Consider the following 23,383-nt stretch of genomic DNA (forward strand, 5'->3'; position numbering starts at 1 on the left):
CTATTCTTCACAAGGGTCCAGAGAACCCCCTTCCCGTTTCCCCTCCTCTATGAAATACTCTCATTACTTGGTTAATGCCACTACCAGGACCATTGGTTGCTATTCTCACCCTGTATTTTATACTACCATGTCTGTTTAAGTGTTTACAGGAGGAGATAATGGAATGAACCAAGGCCTTCATCAGCCAGGAAGTTAACCAAATGCTGCTATAGGGATATACTAAGCTCCCCACCCAGGAGACAGCAGCTTGAGGCATCACCCCATTCCAGCAGAGTACCTCGTCACCCCATGTCAGCAGGAAGTAGCTCTAAAGACAAGATCATCATCCCTTCTGGAGTTTTTGGACTAATATAATCCCATACAACACTTGCTTTATTAAAAAAGGGAGGGGAGGGATGTTAGTAAAATGGCAGTTTTATCTATGGCACGGTCAGTATCTATGGCGCAGTCCACACCCCAGACACCATTCTAGGATCTAACCCTCGCTGCCGTGGCTGGAAGCCAGGTGATCCCATGGCCCAACCACCAGTGTCAGCTCCATTCCCATCCTAATGGGATTCGCTGCCCCTACTTCCCTGCCTGCCCCCCAGCAAAGGTTTAACAAGACCTGTTCCTGAACACGTGGCTCTATCTCAATCTCTCTCTCTCTCACACACACACACACTCCTCCCTTTTTTCCTCCTTCACCCCTTTCCTCCAGTCTGTCTGGTTTCCCCACCAATAGATCCTTTCCATTAAAAAAAAAAAAGACTATGAGGAGTGGGGTTTTCTGTGATAGTGGTGGGGAAAATGATGCTGCTACCAGGGGGGGTTGGAATTGGAAGGGATTTCAGTTTCATCAGGTTAGGCATGATTGGGGAGGAGATCTCAGGAAGGTTGGAGTAGGGGGAATAAGTACACTAGGGATGAGATCGCCAAGAAAGGTAGACACTGAGTCTTGGTGTAGATCACAAAATTAGAAGTGGGCTAGGCCGGCGCCGCGGCTCACTAGGCTAATCCTCCGCCTAGCGGCGCCGGCACACCGGGTTCTAGTCCCGGTCGGGGCGCCGGATTCTGTCCCGGTTGCCCCTCTTCCAGGCCAGCCCTCTGCTGTGGCCAGGGAGTGCAGTGGAGGATGGCCCAGGTGCTTGGGCCCTGCACCCCATGGGAGACCAGGAAAAGCACCTGGCTCCTGGCTCCTGCCATCGGATCAGCGCGGTGCGCCGGCCGCAGCGCGCCGGCCGCGGCGGCCATTGGAGGGTGAACCAACGGCAAAGGAAGACCTTTCTCTCTGTCTCTCTCTCTCACTGTCCACTCTGCCTGTCAAAAAAAAAAAAAAAAAAAAAAAAAAAAAAAAAGAAGTGGGCTAAGTTATAAGATTAGCAGGGATACAGTTGATGTGACCAGTAGGGTCTCTCAGAGTTGCTGAAAATAGAGGACACAAAAACACAAGAATTAAGATCACATCAATGGGTTTAGGGAAAGGTTCTGGTCACTTAAGACAGAGTTCTCAAGTACAGTGGCAAAGAAGTTCCAAAGCCTATAGGAATGGGACTAGGACAGTGGAAAAGTTAACTCTATTAAGTCTGGGGATAAATTTCCTTGGCATTATGAAGAAAGACATATGAAACATACAATTTTTCTTTGCCCCTTCCTTTAAATTTGGAACTCTCCTAATTCTGACCCTTCAGAAAAGTCTAAATAAGCCTTTAATCCAGCATGATAGTGCTGTGGCACAGAAGTGGGCAAGGCAGTGAAGTAAAGTATTGTGTCATCACTAACACTACCATGACAACCAACAGTACCGCTGTCTTTGTAGTTAACATGCCTGTAAGACCATGGGCATGGCACTTAATCTCTTTGTTTTGAGGAAGTTTAATTGTAAGATGGTAAATTTCTTATGTGTCTTTGAGAAAAACAAATTTCTATATATAAAGCACTTAGGACAAACCAAAAACAGAATAAGAAATCTGTTATTATAAGTTATTAGGTTAAACTGCCTCTCCCAAGTTGTGGCATAGTAGGCTAAGCCTCTGCCTGCGGTGCCAGTATCCCAGATGGGTGCCAGTTCAAGTCCTTGGCTGCTCCACTTCCAATCCAGCTCACTGCTAATATGCCTGTGACGGCAGTGGAAAATGGCTTAAGTACTTAGGCCCCTAAACCCCCATGGGAGTCCTGGAAGAAGCTCCTGGCCCCTGGCTTCAGATCAGCCCAGTTCCAGCTGTTGTGATCATTGGGGGAGTGAACCAGCACATGGAAGATCAATCTCTCTCTCTCTATCTCTCTCTCTCTCTCCCTCCTTCCCTCCCTCCCTCCCTTTCTTGTACTCTGCCTTTTAAATATATAAAATAATTTTTAAAAAAAAAAGAAAAATAAAAAAAATTCCCTAATATTTTAATTTTTGATTTTTTTTGATATTATTTTAATTTTTGATATTTTTTACTTTGAATTGTGGGAACAAACACGTTTATCTTGTAGTCCACATTGTGGTTCCCCTCAACTCCTATGTGGTAGACAGAAATGTGCCCCTGAGATCCTCCTTCAAGGAAGAACCTGTTATACAGCTGAGAGTAATGAAGTCAGTAGCCAATCTTCACTTATCAGAGCTTTCAGTCTGCCTCAGTTACAAGTCAGCCTGTATACAGTGACTGGGTAATACAGAATGTAAAGATGTAGCCATTTTAGCCTGGCCTGGGCTGCTCTCACTTTGGAGTCCTCCATACAGCTCAAGAATATTTGTGAGGCTGCATTATAGCTGAATTTCTTGTATGGTGAGAAAGGTCCAGGAAGGAAGCCTAGGCCCTGCAAATACACTCATTAGGAGTGAAATGGAAGTAGAAGTCTTACTGAGTCCAAACAAGGGCTCCTGCCTTGGCTTCATGTTCTATGTGTTGGAATTATTCCAGAAATAAAGCTTTATTATCCGAGGTACTAAGGAGGCACTTCTGAATTCAAGGAGAAATTTCTCCCTTCTATCTGCCAGCTTAAATTTACAAAGCTTACCCAAGACCTTTCTGGCCTTAGTGTTTAGTTATTCTGGGTCTCTGGGGTCTTAATCGAAACTGAAAAATGGGAATCATGGTGTAGAATTGACAGATACAGCACAAAAGCCTCAAGAATGACTACCTGCCTTGGTGAGCACATCACAAGCCCTCCCCACCATGCATCTTCCTTTCTATTTCCCTGTCTCCCGTTTTAACTATAGTTGTCCCCCATGATTTCCTGTCTTATTTCTGGGACCCTAATTCAAGCATCTGGCTTTGGAATCCAACTACATGGAAGTGGCAGGGACTTTCTTCTCCACTACATTACGATAAACAGCCCTAACAGGATAAAGAATTCTGGAGCCATTGCTGTGACACAATGGGTTAAAGTCCTGGTCACACAGCCCCAGTCTGCAGCACCTTCCTCCCATCTGGGCAGCAGTTCAAGTCGTGGCTGCTCCACTTCTGATCCAGCTCCTTGCTAATGTGCCTGGGAAAGCAGTGGAGGATGGCTCAAGTCCTTGGGCCCCTGCACCCACGTGGGAGACCCGGAGATCCAGAGGAAGCTCCTGGCTGCTGACTCCTGGCTTCCGATCAGCTCAGCTATAGCTGTTGCAGCCATTTGGGGAGTGAACAAACAAACGGAAGACCTCTCTCTCTCTCTCTCTTTCTCTGTCTTTATCTGTCTTTCAAATAATTTTTTTTAAATGATAAAAGAATTCTGAGATTTTCAACCTTAGCACTGTTAACATCTACAGCCAGATAATTTCTTGTTTTGTGGAACCGTCCCATGCATTATAGGATGTTTATCAGTGTCCAGAGCCTCTATATTAGCCCTCTCTGTAGCCTTGACAACCAAAAAATGCCTCCAAATACTGTCAAGTGTCCCAGAAATATTAGTATTGCCCCAGTTGGGAATGACTATGCAACAAGAACCTAAAGGGTTTTTCAGCAGTGAGCATGGGGTGCAACAGATTAAGCTGCCACCGGGGACACCCACATCCTGTATCAGACTGCCCAGTTCAGAGTGTGCCTTGTTCCAGTCCAGCTACTCAGCTTGTAATCCAGTGTCCTGTTAATGTTACCCTCGGAGGCAGGAGATGATGGCAGCACTTGGGTCCCTGCCACCCATGTAGGAGACCAGATGGAATTCTGGGTTCCTGGTTTTTTGTAGGCATTTGGAGAATAAACCAGCAGATGGAAAATAAATCTCTCTTTCTGCTATAAAAATAAATTTTAAAAGTAAACATTTTAAAGAGTTTTAAATAGGAGAGAAAAATGGAATAAGATTTTGATAGAATTTGGGTAAAGCTTTGGGTTTTTTTCCCTAACACTCATTGAAAAGATTCAAAAATATGGAAAAATATAAAAAGGAAATTTAAAACACACCAAATCCTGCCATTCAGATAAACTTCTGTGAACATTTTAATGACCATCCTTCCATGCATATGGACCTACAATTAACTTCTGTGCATACAGTCTTGCATTCATGGTAATGTACAATCTGTACATTCTCCTATAATCTCCTTTCCCATTTAAAATCTAACTGTGGGCATCTGTAGAAATTTAACTTGACATGATTGCTTACATCCTAGATATAACTGTCATCTTGCCTTCTAAGTGATCTTAGAGGGCATTCCAAGCCCTTTGATAGCTTAAGCAAAGTTGTTAAGATAACCTGCTGTTCTTAACTGAAGCACTTATCTGATGCCCAGAATGTCTCTTACCTGAAACCTGGAATATTAATATTTCTTTTAAAATCCAGGTGCATTCTTCTTAGCTAAAGGCCACCTCTGTCTATAAAATCTTCTCTCCTGTCTCATGGCTTGGGGACCCATTCTCTTGAAGTCACCTGAGACCACACTGCCATCTGTAAACTCCATAATAAAATACACTTAATTTGGGGCCGGCGCTGTGGCGTAGTGGGTAAAGCCACTGTCTGCAGTGCTGGCATCCCATATGGGAGCCAGTTCAAGTCCTGGCTGCTCCACTTCTGGTCCAGCTCTGCTATGGCCTGGGAAAGCAATGGAGGATGGCCAAAGTCCTTGGGCCCCTGCACCCAGGTGGGAGACCCGGAGGAAGCTCCTGGCTTATGGTTTCGGATCAGCACAGCTCTGGCCATTGTGGCCAACTGGGGAGTGAACCAGTGGATGGAAGGCCTTTCTCTCTCTCTCACTCTTGCTCTCTCACTCTCTGTAACTCTGCCTTTCAAATAAATAAATAAATCTTTTTAAAAAAAAACACTTGATTTGTCTACCTCTTTCTTTGGTCCCTCGGCCACTTCTGATTTTAGCAGCCAGTTCATTTGCAGCCAGCTCTCTTGCAGCCAGTTCTAGACCAAGTTTTCCCAAAACTACATCTTCCTAGGTCAACAAATATCAGTCTAGTCTAATAATTAATTTGTATAATATTCATTTGTATATAATTAGAATCAAGTCTTAAATTCAATCACGTTCCTAAATTTTCACCATTCTAAATACCACGGCAATTAACATCTGAACAAACATCTCTACACAACTTGAAACTTTCAATTTCACAGTCAACACTTCTTATGTACTTAGGATTTTCCCAGGATCCAGAGCTTCAGACACAGATCTTCTTTCAAAGATGTACAAAAACTGGTAGAAAGAATATGAGCAGGGAACAGAATAAAATGTGTCAAATGGTATGGAAATGAGAGGTGGTAATGTTGGCAAAAATGAACAGATAACTGACAGGAAGTTATTCACAAACATGGGCCTATAAAGTTGTAGTATAAAAGTTAATCTCAGGCTGGTGCTGTGGCATAGTGTGCCAAGATTCCACCTGCATCAATTTCATATGGGCACCGGTTCATATCCCAGATGCTCCTCTTCCAATCCAGCTCTCTGCTATGGCCTGGGAAAGCAGTAGAAGGTGGGGCAAGTGCTTGGGCCCCTGTGCTCACTTGGTAGACCCAGAAGAAGCTCCTGGCTCCTGGCTTTGGATTGGCCCAGCTCCAGCCATTGTGGCCATTTGGGGAGTGAACTAGTAGATGGAAGACCTTTCTCTCTGTCTCTCCCTCTGTCTGTCTATAACTCTGCCTCTCAAGAAAAAAAAAATCTTTTAAAAAAAATCTCAGCAACTTTTTCTTCAGTGACAGTACTTTGTTTTTGAACTAACAACTTTTTAGAAAGCTTTTATTTAATAAATATAAATATCATAGGTACAGCTTTTGGAATATAGCTGTTCTTCCCCCCTCACTTCCGTCACCTGCCTACCCACCCTCACTCCCGTCCTACCCCCTGCTCCCTCTCCCACCCCATCCTTCATTAAGATTCATTTTTTATTATCTTTATATACAGAAGATCAACTGTATACTAAGTAAAGATTTCAGCAGTTTTCACCCACACAGACACACAAAGTACAAAGTACTTTGTGTTTGAAGACAAGTTTTATCATTAATTCTCATAGTACAACTAATTAAAGACAGAGGTCCTACATGGGGAGCAAGTGCACAGTGACTCCTGTCACTGATTTAACAATTGACACTCTTGTTTATGACATCAGTGATCACCTGAGGCTTTTGTCATGAGCTGCCAAGGCTATCAAAGCCTTTTGAGTCCACAAACTCTGTTCAATGACAGTACTCCTAATAATCATTTGTTTAGATGCCTTTTTCCTATTTCCCTTGCTCCCTGTGTGCTTGCCAGAGCCAGATATTTCTTCTTTACTTCTATTGTATATTTATCACATGGCCTCGCACTGAATACAAAGCATTCTCCAAAACAAAAATAAGGGAGACTCATATAGAAGCATGAGGGCTGTGGATACTAGTTCAAATGCCCCTCCAATTTGCCAAACTCAAAGGCAGATCAAGAAATAAGATGGAAGAGGAGGAGTAAGCAATAGTAAGTGGATATGTACTTGTTGATCCTCTCGTTCTCTTCTGAAAACCTTATCCCAAGAGAAATATCAACACTTGTTCAGAAGGGCATTAAGGATGAATCCTAAAGCTTACATTCATGATGAATCCTAAATCTTACATGTATGATGTATAGAAACATTTTACTCTCTTCATCTTAGTCTATAATCTTATATAACTCTGAAATCCCCATCCATTGGTTAGATGGAGGGGAAAAAATTAACTCAATTTCAATCTAGTTTAAATTTAGTTCAATATCACCATTTAAATGTAGTTTTAAGAAGGCCGGCGCCGTGGCTCACTAGGCTAATCCTCCGCCTAGCGGCGCCGGCACATCGGGTTCTAGTCCCGGTTGGGGCGCCGGATTCTGTCCCGGTTGCCCCTCTTCCAGGCCAGCCCTCTGCTGTGGCCAGGGAGTGCAGTGGAGGATGGCCCAGGTGCTTGGGCCCTGCACCCCATGGGAGACCAGGAAAAGCACCTGGCTCCTGGCTCCTGCCATCGGATCAGCGCGGTGCGCCGGCCGCAGCGCGCCGGCCGCGGCGGCCATTGGAGGGTGAACCAACGGCAAAGGAAGACCTTTCTCTCTGTCTCTCTCTCTCACTGTCCACTCTGCCTGTCAAAAAAATAAAAAAATAAATAAATAAAAAAAATGTAGTTTTAAGAATTATTTGGTTTCTATTGGATAAAAGTGTACTCGATCACCCAGAAAGTCTTTTCTTTCCTTCTTTCTCTCCCCAGATTAGAGTGCAGAGTGTGGTGTATGCCAGCCTTGTGCTTCTTATGTTGTAGTGGCACCATCTGCTGGTCTCAGAAGCATAATTCTTTACGCACCTAGTTAAACATTCTGCACCATGCCACCGTTTTTTTTTTTTATCTTATTTTTAATTAGTCTTTAAGAGATTCAATATACTTCATAGATATAATTCTAAGAATCTAATTATAGGTATTAGATGGCAGAGTATGGAGGGAGCTCACCGCACTAGTCTAGAAGATGGTTTTTAAAAAGTAGAGAGAGTACAGTCTCAGAGAAGAGTTAGGTAGAAAATGGCAGAGGAAACTCCACACAAATTAGAAGGACTCAGCAGACGTACATGGAGGGTGTGGACATGCACAAATCAGGACCCTAGCAGCCAAGAGCCTCCACACCAGCTTTGGAGAGTGAGGTGAGACCAGACTGCAGCAGCCCAAGACACTGGAGATAAAGCTGCAGGAAAAGCCTGGAGGGAATCCGGCTTGGAGCCTTGTTGGCAAGAGAATGTTCTGACATGAGAAGCTGTCCACACAGCAGACTCAGAATGACAATTGCTTTAAATAGCATTCCAACCTCAGAATCAGCTCTTAAGGCATTCTGGTCTGACTGAAAAGCCCACAAGAGCATTTCTGCCATGGAAAGCCAAGACACTGTGGCAAAAAATGTCTTACGTGAAGGAGGTCAGTGGGTGAGACCCCAGTCAAAAGAAGTGGTCATCAAAGAAGGAAATACTTTTCTCTGAAAGGAAAAAAGGGGAAATGGTGCTGTGCTGTAGTAGGTAATGCTGCCGCCTGCAGTGCCGGCATCCCATGTGGGCATCAATTCGAGTCCTGGCTGCTCCACTTCCAATCCAGCTCTTTGCTGTGGCCTGGGAAAGCAGTAGAAGAAGGCCCAAGTCCTTGGGCCCCTGAACCCATGTGGGAGACCTGGAGAAGTCTCCTGGCTCCTGGTGCAGATCTGGCCGTTGCAGCCATCTGGGGAGTGAACCAGTGGATGGAAGACTCACTCTCTCTCTCTCTCTCTCTGCCTCTCTGTAACTCTGCCCTTAAAGTAAATAAACAAATCTTTTAAAAAATCTAGTGAATAAGAGGGAGGAGGAGGAAGGGTAGGTACAAGGATGGGAGGGAAGGTAGGGTGGGAAGTATCACTATGTTCCTAGATCTCTATATACAAATTACATGAAATTTGTTTACCTTAAAAAAAATTAAATTAAATTAAAATTGAAAATTGAGAATGTTTATTCTTGAGACAAAAATAAATTCTACCTGGGCAAGAGATGTTCTTAAGTGTACAAAGCAAAGAATAACACACTGATTCCTGGTGACAAACCTAACAAAAGCAAAGTACTCTGGAAAAGGTAACTCGTGCTCATGAATACAGTGGTATGGTTCATGCCAAATTCTGAAGCAACCTTTCTGCAAAGGACATTGGACACAGAATCTGTATGATGTTGTAAATTAAAAAAAAAAAAAAAAGCAGCAGAAGACAAACCAAGGACTTGCGTCCCTGCCACCCACATGGGAGATACAGATGAAGCTTCAGTCTTTGGCCTGGCCCAGCCCTGGCCATTGTGGCTATCTGGGGAGTAAACCAGTAAATGGAAGCTATCTCTGTCTCTCTCTTTCTCTTTCTCTCTCTGTGTCTGTGTGTGTGTGTCTGCCTTTCTCTCTGTAACTCTTTCAAATAAATAAATCTTAAAAAAAATATATACTCAAGTAAAGCTAATCTAAATCTCTTAACTAGAAGGCAGGAATGAATAAATGACCAGAAAATTAATTCAAGAGTTACAACTAAATGACTTTAATTATGATTTTAAAAAAGAATATGTATTTACAAAATCCAAACCTTAATCAAAAGCTAATGAATGAAACTTATTATATATGCAAATTTTATCAGAATGAAGATTTTTTTTAAGTTAGTAAAAATGTTTCTCTTATGGGTCTGAATAAATGTTCATAATTAACTTATCTCTGTTCCATATTGTTTCTCTTCTTATACACAACATTACTCTGTTGGAAATAAATACAAAATTTTATTTTCCTAATTCCTGAAATTATATGAAATTTACAACTAATAACTACATAAATGAAAATGTTCATTAAGATTTTTCTCATTACTAAAAGTAATGAAGTGCTCAGAAGAAACACATTACAGAAAATTCTATCTCCCATCAGTATTTTTATAAGTTATAACTATTCAAATTCAAAGATATATTAGATGAATGTACATGATGTTGCCATAAATCTGTCACATGGATGAAATCAGACAGCATCATTTTCAATATTTCTTATCAATAATCTTATGGTTTTCTCAGCAAAACTTTAGGAATTATGTTTTTGTTGGATCATTTGTTTCAATAATTGTCAGTAATTAAAAGAAATGGGGTCATTAAATAAAAATTACAATTCTTGCTCCCCTCTGATGCTAAATGTTATTCTTAACAAAAATCATGGGGCCAGCGCTGTGGCACAGTGAGTTAAGGCCCCAGCCTGCGGCGCTGGCATCCCATGTGGGCGCCCGTTTGAGTCCCGGCTGCTCCACTTCTGATCTGGCTCTCTGCTGTGGCCTGGGAAGGCAGTGGAAGATAGCCCAACTCCTTGGGCCCCTGTACCCATTTGGGAGACCCGGAAGAGACTCCTGGCTCCTGGTTTCAATCGGCTCAGCTCTGGCCATTGTGTCATTTGGAAAGTGAACCAGTGGAATGGAAGATCTCTCTCTCTCTCTCTCTCCTCTCTCTGGCTCTACCTCTCTCTGTAACTCCGCCTTTAAAATAAATAAAATAATTTTTTTAAAAAATCATGTTAAAGCATGGAAAAGGAGACTTCACAGACTCCAATATTTTGACACATTGCTTTGCTTGATCCCCTGGAATTTTAGTAAGAACAATGTATGATCATGAGATTGTAGATGGGCAAAGAAATGGCTTTCTTCTTTAAAATGAGAGAAAGGTCAGTGTGGAAGAGGAGGTGGGAGAGAAAGACAAAGGTTATTTCTACTACAGACATGTTCTTGAGTTGATCCATTTTGGAAAAGAAACATGAAAGTTGCGGACCTGGAAGAAATCTGTTAAATTACTCATGCATCCCCCAGAAAGTCAGTATGTACTCTCCTGCAGGTGTGCATACCTCATGGCTTGATGTGGTAAGTTTCAATACATATTTATTGAATGAATTAAAGCAATTGGAAATGGAGATGGCAGTGGGGGTAGAAGTACTAAAGATACTCATTACTGAGCTACAGTGGAATTCAAATGTAATTGTCCTCTCTCCAAGAATAAAATCTCAATGTTTTTCACAGAGACCTTCCTTAGTTTCCTCATCTACACAATAACTCAGATGCCTTTAACCTGGAGGCCACACACATACAAAGAGTAAATAAATAAAATCCATGGTACACATGACTTTGGATCACAAAAAAAAAAAAAACAACTTGCCTTTATTTTCACTGACCTGTTACAAAAGGTTGACTGAATGTAACATCTTCTTCAATTTATATATAGGCAGAAAATCACAATAGTATTAGTAGCAATATTACTTCACCAGTAAAAATCACAGATAATTTTGTACTATATTAATTATAAATGTTTCAAATATCATTTATACTCATCACTATTTTGAAAAATTATAGTACTTACTATACCCACAACTAGATCTTATTATTTAATGCATTAGCAAAACACCGCATATTATATCACCAATTAGGAGATTTTTTAAAATATCCTGATAACAATATAATTAGTTTCAGTTTTAATCCTTCATATTGCATTTTAGACTTTAAAAAACATTATTCTCCCATGTAGGACCTCTGTCATTAATGACTTGTACTATGAGAATTAACTGTAAAACTTGTCTTCAAACAGTACTTTATACTTTGTATGTCTGTGTTGGTGCAAACTGTTGAAATCTTTACTTAGTATAGAGTTGGTCTATTGTATATAAAGTTAATTAAAAATGAAGCTTAATGAAGAATGGGATGGGAGAGGGAGTAGGAGGTAGGACAGGAATTGGGGTGGGAGGGCAGGTATCAAGGGAAGAACCACTATATTCCTAAAGCTGTACCTATGAAATTTGTATTCATTAAATAAAAGCTTTCAAAAAAAAACATTATTCTCAGAATAGGATTTGTCTGTCTTGGCCAAAAAGCACCACCAACAACAGAATTGTTAGACTGAATGATCAGCAAGGTTCCTTCCAAATTAATCCAGTTTACAGTTACTGTCTCCTCTGATGTGTCTATTCTCCAACATTTACTTTATTCAAGAGTTTCTAAAATGGGTAAGCAAAAAATAAAAGAACTAATATGCAGTGGTTAAAAAAAAGTCAGCTAGGTTCAGAGAAAAGATACAATACAAAATCAAATCAGACGCTTTACAAGTAATCCAGACTGAGTTCTGCTTTATAGGAAGAAGGGAGCTGGAGTGATCTTTTTAATAATTCAGAACCAGTAGTAAAAGGTCTCAGAGACAAGCATTCACCACAAAGAGGCAAAATTAGTGACACCTGGTGTGGAGATAGGACGAAAGCTAGTTTAGGAGCCGGCGTTGTGGCACAGCAGGTAAAGCCACTGCCTGCAGTGCCAGAATCCCATATGGGTCCCAGTCAGAGTCCCAACTGCTCCACTTCTGATTCAGTTCTCTGCTAAGGCATGGGAAAGCAGTGAAAGATGGCTCAAGTCTTTGGGCCCCTGCACCCATGTGGGAGACCCAGAAGAAGTTCCTGGCTCCTGGCTTCAGATTGGTGAAGCTCCTGCTGTTGCAGCCATTTGGGGAGTGAACCAGTGGATGGAAGACCTCTCGCTCTTTCTCTTTCTCTGCCTCTGCCTCTCTGTAACTTTGCTTTTCAAATAAATAAATCTTAAAAAAAAAGAGAGAAAGCTAGTTATTAAGCAATGTGGCCTAGCCATACAATAAATTATGAATAAATAGCTATCAAATGAAAGAGAAAGGAAGGCCAGCATTGTGGTACAGCAGGTTCAACTGCCTACTGCAATGCTGGTATCCCCTAGAAGCACTGGCTTGAGTCCAGGCAGCTCCACTTCTGATTTAGCTCCCTACTAATGCAACTGGGAAAGCAGTGGAAAATGGCCCAAGTACTTGAGCCATTGCTACCCTCATGACAGACCAGGATGGAGTCCCTGGCACCTGGTTTCACCCTGGCCCAGCCTGGGCTGTTGCAGCCATTTAGGGAGTGAGCCACCAGGGGGAAGATCTCTCTCTCTCTCTCTCTCTCTCTCTCTCTTTCTCCTCCCCAACTCTCTGCAACTCTGCCATTCAAATAAATCAGTTGAAGGAAGGAGTGAAGGAAGGAAGGAATGGAGGGAGAGAGGGAGGGAGGGAGGGAAAGAGAGAGAAAGAAGGAAGAGGAGAAGGAAAAGAATGAGAAGAAGAAAAGGAGAAAGAGATGGAAAAAAGAAGATAAATAACTGCTGCAAGTAAAGGTGAAATTATCAAGGGACACAGACAAAAAATTCAAAGTTCTATTTCTCAAGCTCTTTTTTACAAATTTGTATTGAAAGACTTATGAACAGAAAAGCACAGTGCTAGCTTGGGGGTGGAGGCGAAGAGAAAGGAGATGAGATGCATGAGTCAGAGTCTCTCCCTGACCTTGAAAGACCTTATAATTTCAACAGCAGGCAGTGGATCTCACTAATAATACAAGGAAATGAAGCAGGGAGGGGCAAGAACACCACATTAAGAGAGGGAACCAAGTTAGAAACAACTAGTCACCATTTCCAGAGTGAAATATAACCATAGAGGGTTATGCTGATTCTATCCAAATTCTGTGTCTGTCTGCAGCCCTAGACCATCTTGCTTTTGTTGAATGTATATCAGGAGCTTATTTTCTATATTCAACAGCTTTATAAGGTCTCTTGTTTCTCTTTGAGATGTATTTTAATTTGTTGTTATCCTAAATAACCTAGTGACTCTTATTGTGAAAAACTCATTTTAACTAAGCTTAATACGATCATCAATCTATCAGGTACTAGAGACAGGCTGTAATTTGTACAACTCTTCCCAGATCAAGATTTAAGGAATAAAATCAGTAATTGTTTTGGGGCCCAATCAACAACTGCTTACCAGAATCACCACTAAATCCCTAACTGAATACTGAGTTCCCTAGATTGACTTCCAGAGCACTGCCTCAGAGAAGCTTCCACAGAATAGGATGTCCCAGCTGCTCCACTTCCAATCCAGTTCTCTGCTATGTCCTGGGAAAGCAGTAGAGGATGGCACAAGTGCTTGGGCCCCTGCACACATGTGGGAGACCTGGAGGAAGCTCCTGGCTCCTAACTTTGGATTTGCACAGCTTCAGCCAATAAGGCCATCTGGGGAGTGAACCAGGGGATGGAAGACCTCTCTCTCTCTGCCTCTCCTTCTCTCTCTGTGTAACTCTTTCAGGTAAATAAATAAATTAAAAAAAAAGAATAGGATGTAAGCAGTCAGGGATTCTCTGCAGTGGTGTGGGCAGACACAACCCTCTTCTTCCAGCAAAGGTTATGAAAAACAACCAAAGATTCTTCTGAAGATTGGGATCTTATTCAGCAGACTCACAAAACATTGCTTGAGATTGCTTTTCTCACTCTGAGAAACTGACTATAGTTACCACCAACACCTCCTCAGGGGCTCAACCTGGACTCGGATTCATCAGAGTTGCTACAAGTCCTAGTTCAGCCAGAATACTCAGATAGATCCATTCTGAGTACCTTCCCTGGAGGGTCAGCTGGACACTCAGAGCTAGTGAGTAACACAGGTTGCAAAGTGAGAACAGGGGCCAGCTCTGTGATATAGTAGGATAAACCTTGGCCTGTGATGCTGGCATCCCATATGGGTGCTGGTTCATGTCCCAGCTACTCCTCTTCTGATCCAGCTCTCTGCTATGGCCTGGGAAAGCAACAGAAGATGGCCCAAGTGCTTGGGCCCCTGCACCCACATGGGAGACCAGGAAGAAGCTCCTGGCTCCTGGCTTTGGACCAGCCTAGCTCTGACCATTGCATCCATTTGAGGAGTGAACCAGCTGATGAAAGACCTTTTTCTCTGTCTCTCCTTCTCGAAGGAAGGAAGGAAGGAAGGAAGGAAGGAAGGAAGGAGGGAGGGAGGGAGGGAGGGAGGGAGGGAGGGAGGAAGGGAGGGAGGGAGAGAGGGAAAGAGGGAGGGAGGGAGGGGGGAGAAAGGAAGGAGAGAAAGAGATAAAGGAAGAAAGAAGGAAAGAAAAAGAGGAAGGGAGGAAGGGAGGAAGGAAGGAAGGAAGGAAGGGGGGGGAGGGGGCTGGCGCCATGGCTCACTTTGCTAATCCTCTGCCTGCAGCGACGGCATCCCATATGGGCAGCGGATTCTAGTCCTGATTGCTCCTCTTCCAGTCCAGCTCTCTTCTGTGGCCCAGGAGGGCAGTGGAAGATGGCCCAAGAGCTTGGGCTCCTGCACCCACATGGGAGACCAGGAGAAGCAACAGGCTCCTGGCTTCAGATTGGCACAGCTCCAGCAGTGGCAGCCATTTGGGGGGTGAACCAACAGAAGGAAGACCTCTCTCTCTGTCTCACTATCTGTAACTCTACCTGTCAAATAAATAAATTAAAAAAAAAAGAAGGAAGGAAGGAAGGATGGATACCGTCCAACTTGGGTGCAGAAATAAGGAGTTGAACAGTCTTCAAAGATTTTAAAACAGTAATAAAATAACTAAAAGTTAATCTGCTTTTTATTGTCATTTATACCTACAACAATTCTAATGTAATGATATAATAACCCTCAATAAAAAAGTTTTCTTGGTCTAATTTTCTAAAGACTTATTTATTTACTTGCAAGGCAAAGTTACAGAGAAAGAGAGGGAGAAACAGAAGGAGAGATCTTCTATCCACTGGTTAACTCCCCAGATGGCCACAACAGCTGGAGCTGGGCTGGTCCAAAGCCAGGAAGGAGCTTCCTCCAGGTCTCCCACATGGGTGCAGGGGCCCAAGGACTTGGCTTTTCTCCACCGCCTTCCCAGGTACATCAGCAGAGAGCTGGATCGGAAGTGGAGCATCTGGGACGCCAATTGGTGCTCTTGGTCTAATTTCTATACAATTGCCAGAGCAAGCATTAGGTGTAGAGGTTACAACGCTGCTTGGGATGCCTGTATCCCACCCATGTCATAGTGCCTAGTTTGAGTACTGACTCCTCCACTTCTGATCCAGCATCCTGCTAATATCACCCTGGGAGGCAGCAGATGATGCCTCCACCAAAAACCTGAATTAAATTCCAGGCTCCTGGCATTGACCTGGCCCAGTCCTAGATGTTTCAGGTATCTGAGGAGTGAACCAGCAGATGGAAGAACTCTGTCTCTCTCTGCCATTCAAATAAAATGATAAAATAATGTAAACAGTTGCTATGATTACCACTGAGTTTTAATCATCTGTGTGCAGGTTTCAGATTATCACTATTTTTTAACATATTCTTTAAAAATTCTATGTAGAAGTTAATGTGAAAAACTAGTAGATACAGGCCAGCGCCACGGCTCAATAGGCTAATCCTCCGCCTTGCAGCGCCAGCACACTGGGTTCTAGTCCCGGTCAGGCCGCCAGATTCTGTCCCGGTTGCCCCTCTTCCAGACCAGCTTTCTGCTGTGGCCAGGGAGTGCAGTGGAGGACGGCCCAGGTGCTTGGGCCCTGCACCCCATGGGAAACCAGGAGAAGTACCTGGCTCCTGCCTTCGGATCAGCGCTGTGCGCCTGCCGCAGCACACCGGCCAAGGCGGCCATTGGAGGGTGAACCAATGGCAAAAGGAAGACCTTTCTCTCTGTCTCTCTCTCTCTCTCACTGTCCACTCTGCCTGTCAAAAAAAAAAAAAAAAAAAAAAAAAACTATACTAGATTTAAACTTTTTTGGAATGAAAATAAACATCTTTATTTTGCAAAAAATATATAAATAGATATAATTTTCTTCCTTTGGGGAGTGAACCAGTAGATGGAAGATCTCTCTCTCTCTCTCTCTCTCGCTCTCTCTCTCGTTCTCTCTGTCTCTTTATAACTCTGGCTTTCAAATAAATAAATCTTTTAAAAAAAAGATAACAGTTTGATACTTCAATTATTTTCACCATGTGATACATCTATAACAGATCAAATGTCAATGCCAATGTTGATTTTCTCTGACTTCTGCTAGGCTCACCCAAAGCCAGAAGCCAGGAAGTTCTGGGTCTCCCATGTGGGTGCAGGGGCCCAAGGACAGGAGCCATCTTCTACTCCTTTCCCAGGCCATAGCTGAGAGCTGGATTGGAAGTGGAGCAGCCAGCACTCAAACCAGCATCCATATGGAATACTGGTACTAAAGGCAGCAGCTTTACCCACTATGCCACAGTGCCGGCCCCTACAGAAGAAAACCTTAAAAGTTTTTCCTAATTAGAAATTTAATTTTCCTAGTTAGAAGTTTTCCATGAAAATATCTAAACTGAATTCTTCAACTATGAAAATATTTGAAAACTGCACAAATGGTTCCCAAAGAAAAAACATATAATATAGAAGGTAACTTCTGAAATTTACTGTGAAGTATGATTTGTATAAATCCTTGCCAACATCCCCATGTTTATGACTTTTCTTATGACTATCTCTTGCTTCATGTGAAAGAAAACTTACAAAATAAAAAAAAAAATACTAAGTGTTATTTGGTCACCTACAAGCAGAGTGACAAATATTAATTACACTGTCTAAAGAACATGATTATGTATTAGTTATGAAGGGCCCCATAACAAAGTAAAACAACCATGGGGCTTGAAACAACAAAATCTATTGTCTCACATCTCAGGAGGTTAGAAGTTAAAAATTATAGTGTCCACAGGTTATGTTCTCTGAAAGATCTAGGGACGGATCTATGATGTTCTTTTAGCTTCAAATGTTTCCTGGCAATCCTTGGAGTCCATTCCTTCACTTGCAACTATATAGCCAAACCCTCTCTTGATGGTCACAAGCCATTCTCCTTGTATGTCTTTGTCTTTGTCAGACAATCTTCACCCTGTGTGTCTGACTCTTCAAATGCCTTCTTTTTACAAACTCGCCATTTTTCATGAACTGTCCTTCCTATTTCAGTATGACCTTACTGTCATTGATTACATCTGCAATGACTCTTTCCAAATAAGGTCACATTCTGAGGTGGCCGGGGGTGGGAGAAGTGGGGGGATGACAGTTCAACCCACAAAGAATAATACTGATACTCACTGTAAATTTGGAGACGTTGTGGGGCTGACACTGTGGCACAATGGCTAACCTACCCGTTACGATGATGGTATTCTATATCTGAGCAGCCGGTTGGAGTTCTTGCTGCACCATTTCCCACCCAGCTCCCTGCTAATTCACATGGGAAGGCAAGGGGAGATAGCACAAGGACTTAGGACCCTGACACACACATGGGGGCTCCCATTGGAGTTCCTGGCTCCTGGTTTCTGCCTGGCCAGACCCGCCTATTGCGGCCACTGGGGAGTAAACCAGCAGATGGAACTTCCACATCGCATCAAATCTCCAAACCCCACTGCCCCATCGTCTGCCTTTCAAATATTTAAATGAATCAAACTTTTCAAAAAATTAAACTTGCAGAGTTGAGATTCAAAAGTAAACTATAATGTTATTGTACATGAACAGATAATGTGTAAGTATGCTTTTACCCTTTCGAAAAATACAGAGATGTAATTCTAAAATGCTAGCCCATTACTCTGTCTTTTAGCGCTAGGATTTTTAACTGCGATGACTACTTCAACAACAGAAAAGTCTCACTATCTGAGTTTCTTTCCTGGGCTTCCTGGTTACTCCTTTCGCCATTACTGCTACCGGCGGCCCGCGCTCAGTCAGCTCGCAGCAGCGCGACCCCTCCAGGCGCGGCTCCCTCAGACACTCACTTTCTTAGCCGCTCCGCGGAGGAGCTTCCCGTCCGTCTAAACCCCGCCACGTCGTTTAGGAGGACCCGATGGCCGCCGTTTGCCACACTAGGTGGCGCCTCGCTCCCTGGCTCGCCGCGGAGCACCCCCTCACAGCGAGGGACGCTCGCCCGGCTCTCCGCCTCGGGAAAAGCTCAACTCCCCTCCTCCGCCCTTCCTCAGATTGCCAGCGAGGCACTCCGTGATGCTCATGCGCAAACACGTCCGCCACGCACCGGGCGACGGCGCATGCGCCCCGCCGTTCCTCCGCCTGGCCCCTCCCCTGGCGTTTCCAGTTCCGGCCTCTGAGGGGCGGGGGCGCTGCGAACATGCGGTTGTCGGTCGCCGCCGCCGTCTCCCACGGCCGCGTATTCCGCCGCCTGGGCCTGGGACCCGAGTCCCGCATTCACCTGTTGCGGAACTTGCTCACGGGACTGGTGCGACACGAACGCATCGAGGCGTCATGGGCGCGCGTGGACGAGATGAGGGGCTACGCCGAGAAGGTAAGGAGCGAGGCCGGCCTGTCTCCGCGCGCGTCTAGGCTGCAGGGGCGGGGTCTGGCTGAATTTGGCGAGGAATTGGACTGCTCTGGTAAACCCTTCCCCAAGTCTGAATCACGTAGGATCCTAGACTGAGCCCAAACCGGAGACGAGTAAGGGCTGCGTAGTCGCGGGCGGCCTGAATTAAAGACCCTTGAGTGGCGGGATGAATTGATTGCCATCTCCTCGCAGCTCATCGACTATGGGAAGCTGGGAGACACCAACGAACGAGCCATGCGTATGGCTGACTTCTGGCTCACGGTGAGTGTGACCCGTCTTTGCCTCCCAGATGCACTGCTTGCTCCCTCAGAGGAGGGGATTGTTGGAGGGAGGGGGCCGGGCAGAGTTAAGCTCTGACGTGTGGACCACTGTTAGGAACTAAATTGGAAACTTGTGTCTTAAGTTGAACCCGGTGCGACTACGCATACGCCAGAATGACCTGTGAATGGCCCCTCTGTGTAATACTTTGGGGGGGACGTGGGGGAGGTCTGTGTACATGTGTTTGGACCCTACCTTTGGGAGTAGCTGAGAATTAAATGCCTCTGCAGTTGTACCTGACTCCACTCTCTCCTGAATAATTCTCCCTCTAGGAGAAGGACTTGATCCCAAAGCTGTTTCAAGTCCTGGCCCCTCGGTACCGAGATCAGAATGGGGGCTACACGAGAATGCTGCAAATCCCGAATCGGAGTGAGCAGGATCGGGCCAAGATGGCTGTGATCGAGTATAAAGGGAACTGCCTCCCACCCCTGCCTCTGCCTCCCAGAGACAGCAACCTTACACTCCTAAACCAGCTGCTGCAGGGACTGCGGGAGGACCTCAGGCTGAACCAGGAAACAAGTATTCACAGCTGCCACACAACTCAAACACCAGGAACCTAACTGGGGCTGATGGGTCTGCAGCTCTCATTGGTGCCACTGATTACAGGCCTCTGCTGCTCTTTTATTAATGTCTGAGAAGACCTAGAGTGAGAGTTCTGGAATGGACAATCTTAATGGGGTCCAGAATCTTCTGGCCCTTGACCTGCACAGTATATAAAATTCCTTAACGTGAATATATGTAAATTGATTTTTTTCTTCTTCCTCTGAGGTTTCTGGAGAATGAAAACTAAATGCTCAATCTACCTGAGATAGTAAATTCATGGCTTGATTTTCTGATTCTTAGTTTCGGGTTCCGTGTGTTTAGTATAGTTTATTTTTGTTAATGCCATTTTAGATGGGACACATCTTACAATTCCAGTGTTGCTCCTGAAGGTGATTATGTTTTGACACCCAGCATAGAGAGTGAGCCGTTTAGATTCCTTAGAGAAAGATTACTTTTGATGGGTGGGGCAGTAAAATCTACAAGTGAAACTTTGTCAATCCACTTTCCTAGGAACCCTCAGGAGACCCTGACACCATTCCTCTGTTTCTCGGCAGGCTCCCACTTTACTCTCGCGTGCTTCCCTCCACTCCTGAATGAGCCTCAGAGGAGAAGACGTAAAAGCTCAGCTATCCACTACCCTGACCAAAGGGGTGGAGGCGTTCAACAGGGGAAGTTGGATTTCAGATTAAGCTCTTTCCTCTTGGTGGAGAGGGGAGGGGATAAAGGAGAGAGTTGAAGTAAGGAGGATTAGGAAGTTAAACTCACTGGGAATTTCCTGGAAGTTGTTATTGTTGTCAAGTCTGGGACTCTCTGGGAACTCAGAAAAAGGAAATCCGGCTTCAGAATGGCTTGGGAACGTGAGAAGCAGAGAACTCCTTTATATCTACTAATTACTGTGAAGCTGGGCTTGGCCCAGGCATGCTGTTCCTCCCTTCTGTTCAGAGGCAACTAGGGTGATGGTTGCTTTCTCTTCATGAGAAGGCTTAAATGGGAGCTACTCCTCCTGGCCTCAACACTTACAGCAGGGCCTGATGGTTGCTATTTCCCATGTAGACTGGTAAGAAGTTTAGCTGTTAGAGTGTTTGGCCCACTGTTATTGGAGTTTAATAAGTAAGGGTAAGAGGAGAGAGGTCACTGGTCTAGTGGTAAGACATGAACTTCAGAAACAGAATTATTCTGGTGTAACTTTACCACAAGTGCCCTAATCTGAAACTTGGCTGCTCCAAAGGTGGCTCTCTACTTCTTTCCCTTTACCAGTGTGTTCACGAAGTATTGCCAGAAAACTTAATGCAGTAGACACTAAAAACATTTTTCAAATAAATCTAAATTCACTCTTCCCTTGTTTACACTAGAATATAGAGAAGAAATAGCCTCTGCCATCAAGGAGTTCAGAGTCTAATCTGCTGTTGTCACAACATTCTCAAGGGACACTACCTCCTCTGTAATATTTTGGCCCACATAAGATTACCTGAATCCTAGAACATTTGCTAACAGCTCAGGGATAACCCAAGGGAAATAAACCGCAGTGAATCAGAAATTAGAAATCTGGCCTGTAAGTGACAAATTTTTACTTCGGTGGAATGTTCCTTCAAGTCCATCCAAATTCCAAACCCAAGAGACCAAGAAAAATGAGTTCCCTCTCACGTTGTCAAAGGTTCTCCATCTTGGGTTCTTAACAGTAGGACTGACAAAGTAGTGCCTCCCATACACACGCAGATATGCAGATAACAAATTGTAGTCTTAACACTAATTTTAAGAGGAAACACCAAACCAGACTGTATCCTTAGCATCCATCTTCAGTGGAATTAGCAGACCACATTGATTTTGTTTCCATAATCTTTGTTAAATCTACAGTCACCTTTCCTAAACCGATCTAAGGCATGGCTCTCCTGAATTACTGCACTTGCCCCCTGATTTGCCTTGCTCCAGGCAGAGCTGTCATGATAGAAACCTGACCATTTTAATGTCCTGCTAGCTCCTGTGGCTCATTCAATTCTACAGAAGCACAGAAGCCCTTCTTTTGGCTTGTTTCTCTGTGTACCTACCCTTACTACCTCTTAGTTCATGTAGTCCCTACCACCCAGAGAACCCTTCCACTTTTACCTACCTAATTATATTTGAGTAGCTCCTCTGCCCCCATAACCTAAATTCATAGTCAAACTAGGTACTTCTACAGTGTTTCTATACTACTTTGAATCTGCCACATTGCATTATAGTTCCTGACTGTGAATTGGTTCCCAGACATCCAAGTCTAAGACAGTCCTGTTATTTCCATCTTTCTTTTGATGGGTTCAGGATAGACAGGCATAAAATTTGTGGCAGTAGGAATCCTTGTTCTGTTGTAAGGTTAAATTGGCAAGTTACTCAGTGCTAACAGGGTTCTGGCAGTAGAATGGAAATGGCACTGAGATTGTGGATTAGAACAACTAAGAAACAACAGTACCTAGAGTTCCTAAGAGGTGAAGTCCTAGTTATGCTGAAATAATCACTTTCATGCTTATTTCTGTTTAAACCTGGCTAGTCTGATAATTGTTCCCAAAAGTAAATAGTTATTTGTATCCTGTTTAACCTTTACTGTTTTATCAAAAACCATTTTCACTATGACTTAACAGACTAAATATTTTACATTGCCACTATGCATTTACATATATGACTGAAATAGTTATGGATACTTCACAAAATACTTACGGAAATACGCACACTAATATTTTTCTACTGTGTTCTAGCTCACTTTTTAAAATGCTGGTCATAATTCACTAAATTGATTTACAGTCCACTAATGGATTACAACCTATTTTTACTGGACTCAACCAGCATTCCAGTGATAAAACCATTGCCTTTGCTAAACAAACTCCAGACACTTCATGACACAAAGGCTTTCTATGGCCTGGTCTGAGCCACTTGACCTCCTACCATTATTTGCTACCATCCTTCATAGGAAACTACTTGTTATTCTCTGACTATATGGCAATTTTATGTGTGATGTTCCCTTTGCTATAACGCTTGCCCTGTTTCAAGTCAGCTCCTACTGACTCAAATCTCTGCTCAGAAGAAAAGCCTTTTTTGAAGTCTCCCTGTCACCCTCCAATAGGGCTAGCTCTCTTTAGGTGTGCTGTTGTAGCCCTATGAGGTGTACTTGTCAGAGCATTCAACACCCTTTACTACTTAACAGATTGCTTCATTCAACCAAGCTTCTGAAACTGAAACTAGGAGGCAATAACTACTGTAAGGCCTGATACACAATAGGTGCTCAATATATGTTCATTAAATGAGGAGAAGTAAACTTTATCCAGGCCATATTCAACTCTGCCTAAGCCTTAACAAAACTAAAAGATGGTACTATGTGCAGGGACAGTGTTAGGCTATACTGCTAAGTGTCCAAGGCAAAAGAAATGGTCTCCTTTCTCTACAGGAACTTAGAGGCTAAAATGATTATGAATCATTTTAATGATGTAAGTATAGAATATTTAATGATGTAATATATGTAATATATGTAAATATAGAATATTTAATGAT

The 23,383-nt window shown here is 43.5% G+C and overlaps 1 protein-coding gene across 1 annotated transcript; it reads left to right on the forward strand.

Moving 5' to 3' along the window:
- The first annotated feature begins 18,704 nt into the window (after positions 1-18,704).
- MRPL17 (mitochondrial ribosomal protein L17) lies at positions 18,705-20,140 on the forward strand. Its single transcript, XM_002708772.5, has 3 exons — positions 18,705-18,970; positions 19,199-19,267; positions 19,597-20,140. The coding sequence occupies exons 1-3, from the start codon at positions 18,797-18,799 to the stop codon at positions 19,882-19,884; spliced, it is 531 nt and encodes a 176-aa protein (XP_002708818.1). The 5' UTR covers positions 18,705-18,796; the 3' UTR covers positions 19,885-20,140.
- Positions 20,141-23,383: the final 3,243 nt, after the last annotated feature.

The sequence above is a fragment of the Oryctolagus cuniculus genome, chromosome 1 (assembly GCF_964237555.1).
Source record: "Oryctolagus cuniculus chromosome 1, mOryCun1.1, whole genome shotgun sequence".
In the NCBI taxonomy this organism is placed as follows: domain Eukaryota; kingdom Metazoa; phylum Chordata; class Mammalia; order Lagomorpha; family Leporidae; genus Oryctolagus; species Oryctolagus cuniculus.